The sequence below is a fragment of the Cebus imitator genome, unplaced genomic scaffold (assembly GCF_001604975.1).
Source record: "Cebus imitator isolate Cc_AM_T3 unplaced genomic scaffold, Cebus_imitator-1.0 Scaffold54, whole genome shotgun sequence".
NCBI classification, from domain to species: Eukaryota; Metazoa; Chordata; class Mammalia; order Primates; family Cebidae; genus Cebus; species Cebus imitator.
Window position 1 is genome coordinate 8,011,604 of NW_016107369.1, and position 6,258 is coordinate 8,017,861.

Genomic DNA, 6,258 nt, shown 5'->3' on the forward strand with positions numbered 1-6,258 from the left:
CAGAAGCTCATGTGTGTACACTGAGGGACTCCAGGTCTCTATTTTGGATCCTGGCTCCACATCCTGCAGTGGCTGCAGGTCCGAATCATAGCCATAGCAAAGGCAGCAGCTGCCTCACCACCCCACTCCACCACCACCAGCAGAGAATGTAAGGAGCAGCTGATTAAGCAGAAAGGACATGCTCCAGCTGAGATCAGCCGTTCGCCAAGGACTCCTTTAGTCGGGAGAGGACAAGCACCATCTGTCCCCTGCTCAGCACCTTTGAAGTCTGACTCCTGCAGGTGATGGGCCCTGAAGTGCTGCCCACAGCAAACAAGACAGAATTTGCTGCCAAAGGCAGAAACAGCCACCCCTGAGCTCAAGTGGCCATTGCCTGATCCAGAGAGCATGTGCTTAGCATCACTAGGTGCCATGGACAGAGACAGAGATGATGAAGACCAGGTTCTTGTCTTTGGGAGCCCACTTCCCTGGGCAATGTGAAGTATCAGTGACCCGTGGACCATGGCAGGGTGAAAAGGAGGCCCCAATACAGAGAAAAACTGCTTGGGAATACGGAGACACATGCCAGTAGGGAGAAGAAACCCCCTTGGAGAGGGTAGCATCAGAGCTGCATCTCAGAATGTGGCTAGGATTGTAGTGGGTGGAGACGAGAGAGAAAGAGAGAGATCACTGTCTACGTGGGGGAAATGTGGAAGGGGCATGTTGAGCACACATCTGTGGAATGGAGCGTCTGTGTGCCTCTGATAAGGAGAGAGATGCGCAGCTTACCGTGCCCATTAGCATCTGCTATGTGCTAGACACTTTGTGGACCTCGTAGTGGCTGCAGGAAGTGAAAGAACAGGAAGTACTCTTAAAATGACAACACATTTGTGAATTCTAAAATATCCAGAGGTCACAGGCAGACAGGGCCATGAGCAAAAGATAGAGCAATAGTTCAGAGAAGGGGTCATAGTCCTTGAGGCTTGTTGGGAGAACTGTGAGTACCTAGGAAGCAGCCAGGCAGGCAGGCAGAGGATCCGATTAACCAGGAACTGGCCTTCCTATATATAGAACTAAAAAGCGTGGCCCTTTTTCATTGGTGTTCCACCTCCACGTTCAGCAACTTCTCCCCACCTGCCTGACACTGAAGGATCTGTTCAGTATCCCGGAGCAAGCTGCTATGGCTGTAAGGGTGACCTGACGAGTAAGAAGGAAAACTATCCAAAGCCTGGAAATAAGGCCAAGAAGGTATTTGTACGTCCTTTCAATGTTGTGCTGAAATATTAGCAGGCTTGCCTCACAATTATTAATTTTCTAGGAAAATGTACTGTATTGTTTGACTATCTTGTTTACTATTAACTGAGGGCTCAAACTCCGAAGTTGCAAGTTAGCCTGCAGAGTTGTGTAGATGCAAATGATTCCTGTCCAGTAGAAAACTGTGGGAAGTAGAAAAGTTCCTTTTAAAAGTTTCCTTTCTTGTTAAAGAGTAAATGTGCTAATAACTTTTTGTTAAGCCCTACCCTGTGTAGCTGTTAGACATGCCATACTTGTAGGCACGTAGTACATTCTATGTCCTTGTACTTTAACCAAGATATCTGTGCTGGATGTGCTCACAGGCATGTCCCAGCTCTCCATTGCTTTTACCTGTTTAGAAAAGTTTTAAGTTGTTAGCCAGTCGTGTTTTAGTTTAGATTGTGAGGTCTGACTCCAGCGAACGGAGATCAGACACAGCAGTAAGGACGACCCCAAATGCGTAAGGGATAAATTTGTGTGTTTTCCTTTGTTCATTGTACTCTTGTGACAAGATGGCTAGTGAGAGCACCCTTTGAGTACCAACAAAAAGATAACCTCAAAGATCAGGGTTAATTGCCCTGTAGCATGTTAGCCAGTTGTGTATCTAACCTATGTATCCAAAATTCTTTCTTTAATAAGACTGTATAAACTCCAATTTTTCAAATGTTTTTTGTTTATGGTTTTTAAAATTTTCTTTCCAACTATGTAGCTTTGAAACTACTATGAAAAACTACTATGTAGTTTTTCCTGGGCACAGTGGCTTGCAGCTGTAATCCCAGCACTTTGGGAGGCCAAAGGGGGTGGATCACAGGAGGTCAGGAGTTTGAGACTAGCCTGGCCAACAGGATAAAACCCTGTCTCTACTAAAAATGCAAAAATTTGCCAGATATAGTGGTGAGTGCCTGCCGTCCCAGCTACTCGGGAGGCTGAGGCAGGAGAATCGCTGGAACCTGGGAGGCAGAGGTTCCAGGGAGCCGAGATCGCCCCTGTGCATTCCCGCCTGGGCAACAGAGAGACTCTGTCTCAAAAAAAAACAATAATAAGCAAAAAAATAAAAATAAAAATTAGCTCGGTGTGCTGGCATGTGCCTGTGGTCTCAGCTACTCAGAAGGCTGAGGCAGGAGGATAACTTAAGCCTGGGAGTTTGAGGCTACAGTGAGCCGTGATGGTGCCACTGCACTCCAGCCTAGGTGACAGAGTGAGACCCTTTCTCAAAAGAAAAAAAAAAAAGGAAGAAAAATTGCAAATCAAAAATTAGGCACAAAAGTGAATATTTATTTAGAATGAGAAAAGAAATCACAACCCCTGAGTGTGCTAGACATTCAGCTTCCTTTATTCTGAGGTCTTTTGGACAATTGACCTGGTATAGAAATATGTCCCTCATTGCATGCATCCTGCCCCACTAGAACACTCTAGACTCCTAGCCCTTTATATCTTTCTCTTGCCTTATTGCTTAGACTAGGGCTTCTGGTACTATACTGAATAAAAGTGCTGGCCGGGTGCGGTGGCTCAAGCCTGTAATCCCAGCACTTTGGGAGGCCGAGGCGGGTGGATCACGAGGTCAAGAGATCGAGACCATCCTGGTCAACACGGTGAAACCCCGTCTCTACTAAAAATACAAAAACATTAGCTGGGCATGGTGGCGCGTGCCTGTAATCCCAGCTACTGAGGAGGTTGAGGCAGGAGAATTGCCTGAACCCAGGAGGCGGAGGTTGCGGTGAGCCGAGATCGCGCCATTGCACTCCAGCCTGGGTAACAAGAGTGAAACTCCGTCTCAAAAAAAAAAAAAAAGTGCTAACAGTGAGCATTGTGTTTTGCTCCAGAGCTTAGCAGAATGGCTTTCAATTTTCCCCATTTAGTGTATTAGCTGTGAGCTTGTCATATGTGTTCATTACCATGTTGAGGGATGTTCCTTCTATACCCAATTGTTGAGGATTAAAAAAAAAAAAAATTAGGCCAGGCATGGTGGCTTACATCTGTAATCCTTGCATTTTGGGAGGCCAAAGCAGGTGGATCACTCGAGCTCAGGGGTTTAAGACCCGCCTGGGCAATATGGCAAAATCTCACCTCTACAACAAAATACAAAAATTAGCTGTATATGGTGGCATGTGCCTGTAACCCCAGCTACTCAGGAGGCTGAGATGGAAGGATCTCCTGAACCAGGGAGTTTGAGGCTACAGTGAGCTGTGATCACACCACCGCACTCCAGCCTGACTGACAGAAACAGTGCAGCAGCCTCAAACTCCTGGGCTTAAGCAGCTCTCCCCGCTTAGCCTCTGGTGTAGCTGGGATTACAGGTGCAAGTCACTGTGCCTGGCCTGTTAAGGATATCCATCATGAAGGAATGTTGGATTTTATCAAATGCTTTTATAGTGCCTACTGAAATGATCATATGGCTTTTGTCCTTGATTCTATTGATGTGATGAGTCATGTTTTTTGTTTTACATATGTTGAACTATCCTTGCATCCCTGGGATGAATCTCACTTGATCATGGTGAATGATCTTTTCAATATGTTACTGAATTTAGTTTGCTAGTATTTTGTTGAGAATTTTTGCCTCAATGTTCATCAGGAATATTGGCCTGTAGTTTTTTTTGTTGCATCTTCAAATGCTCTTTGAACCAGCCTTACCATTTCACTGTGTTTCCCTCATTAATGAATGAATCAAATAAAGTTTTCAACCTGTGTTCAGTACAGAAGTCATGCTTTTGGCCAGGCACAGTGGCTCACACCTGAAATCCCAGCACTTTGGGAGGCCAAGGCGGGTGGATCACCTGAGGTCAGGAGTTCAAGACCAGCCTAGCCAACATAGTGAAACCCCTTCTCTACTAAAAATACAAAAATTAGCCAAGTGTGGTGGTGCACACCTGTAATCCCAGCTACTTGGGAGGCTAAGGCAGGAGAATTGCTTGAACCCAGGAGTTCAAGTGGTTGAATTGCTTGAACCCAGGAGTTCAACCCAGAGGTTGAAGTGACCTGAGACCTTGCCATTGCACTCCAGCCTGGGCAACAAGAGTGAAACTCTGTTTCAAAACAAAAACAAAAAACAAAAGGGCCAGGCACAGTGGCTCACAGCTGTAATCCCAGCACTTTGGGAGGGAAACGTGGGCAGATCACGAGGTCAAGAGATTAAGATCATTTTGGCAAACATGGTGAAACCCTGTCTCTACTAAAAATACAAAAAATTAGCTAGGCATGGTGGCATGCGCCTGTAGTCCCAGCTACTCAGGAGGCTGAGGCAGGAGAATCTCTTGAACCTGGGAGGTGGAGGTTGCAGTGAGCTGAGATCACACCACTGCACTCCAGCCTGGTGACAGAGCAAGACTCCATCTCAGAAAAAAAAAAAAGTCATTTTTTTAACTTTTGGACATTATGCTTACCCAGTTAGAAATTGGGGGTTCTAAGTATTATGAGAGAAAAAAATGTGAATTGGCATTAGAACTTTATGACAGGGAGTGGCCAACGGCTTGCAGAGCAACATGCCCAAGTTTTATTGTGACTACTGCAATACATACCTCACCCATGACTCTCCATCTGTGAGAAAGACACACTGCAGTGGTAGGAAACACAAAGAGAATGTGAAAGACTACTATCAGAAATGGATGGAAGAGCAGGCTCAGGGCCTGATAGACAAAACAACGGCTGCATTTCAACAAGGAAAGATACCTCCTACTCCATTCTCTGCTCCTCCTCCAGCAGGGGCGATGATAACACCTCCCCCAAGTCTTCCAGGTCCTCCTCGCCCTGATATGATGCCAGCACCCCATATGGGGGGCCCTCCCATGATGCCAATGATGGGCCCTCCTCCTCCTGGGATGATACCAGTGGGACCTGCTCCTCGAATGAGGTCACCCATGGGAGGCCATATGCCAATGATGCCTGGGCCCCCAATGATGAGACCTCCTGCCCATCCCATGAAGGTGCCCACTCGGCCTGGAATGACTCGACCAGACAGATAAGGATAGAGGGGAGGCCTCATTCTATCAGTTTTATATTACCTGCTCTGCTTCACCAGGAGATCATGCTGCTGTAATGCTGGGTTTTCTAAACAGCATAAGGAAGACTTGCTCCCCTGCCTGATCAAAGAGAATAGTTTTGGAGGGGAGGGGGGGGCAAAAAAGATGCAGTTTTCATTTGGATTGGGAAATGTGAAAATAAAATTGTCAACTCTTTTAGTTAAAAAAAAAAAAAAGAACTCTATGACAGACTAAGAGAGTCATTACTCAGTTCCACTGTTAAAAGAAGCCAGAGACCCCAAGAGGTAATCTTTCAGAAGGAAGAGCTCACATAGACTAATTCAGTATGTTCACAGGTGAGGTTTGAGATTGCTTTACTTATGATGTGTGGCTCAAGCTGTAAGTACTCCCCAGACATGGAAATCTTAGTAAACAACAGCAAAACATGTGAGTGTAACATTTAAAGGGCATTCGTCTTGGTGCCCTCATGTGCAGGCATCTGGACAAGGTGGTTGAACGTCATCCCAGCAAGTCAGGGCACTGGTCACATTGGTCTGTGTAGGACCAGGTCTCATCAAGGCACCATTGGCAGCAATGACAACGGAGACCTAGGTCTCATGCATGCCTGATCAGATATTCCCACCCCAGTCCCTCTCCACCTGATATTTCTTCTCCAAACTGGTAAACTGGGCCACACCCATTATATATATGTGAGGGCATGTAAGAGATTTCCTTTCAAATAAGAATTCCTGGTGGAGTGTGGTGGCCCACTCCTATAATCCCAGCACTTTGGGAGGCTGGAGGTGGGTGGATCACGAGGTCGGGAGTTCGAGACCAGCCTGGCCAACATGGTGAAAACCTGTCTTCACTAAAAATACAAAAATTAGCTGTGCGTGGTGGTGGGTGCCTGTAATCCCAGTTACTGAGGAGGCTCAGGCAGGGAGAATTGCTTGAACCCAGGAGGCGGAGGTTGCAGTGAGCTGAGGTTGTGCAACTGTACTCCAGCCTGAGCAACAGAGCAAGACTCCAT

General features: G+C 46.4%; 1 protein-coding gene across 1 annotated transcript; it reads left to right on the forward strand.

Moving 5' to 3' along the window:
- The first annotated feature begins 4,723 nt into the window (after positions 1 to 4,723).
- LOC108304514 (U1 small nuclear ribonucleoprotein C) lies at positions 4,724 to 5,455 on the forward strand. Its single transcript, XM_017528757.2, has one exon. It carries the CDS (start codon positions 4,752 to 4,754, stop codon positions 5,229 to 5,231), a length of 480 nt encoding a protein of 159 aa, XP_017384246.1. The 5' UTR covers positions 4,724 to 4,751; the 3' UTR covers positions 5,232 to 5,455.
- The last annotated feature ends 803 nt before the right edge of the window (positions 5,456 to 6,258 follow it).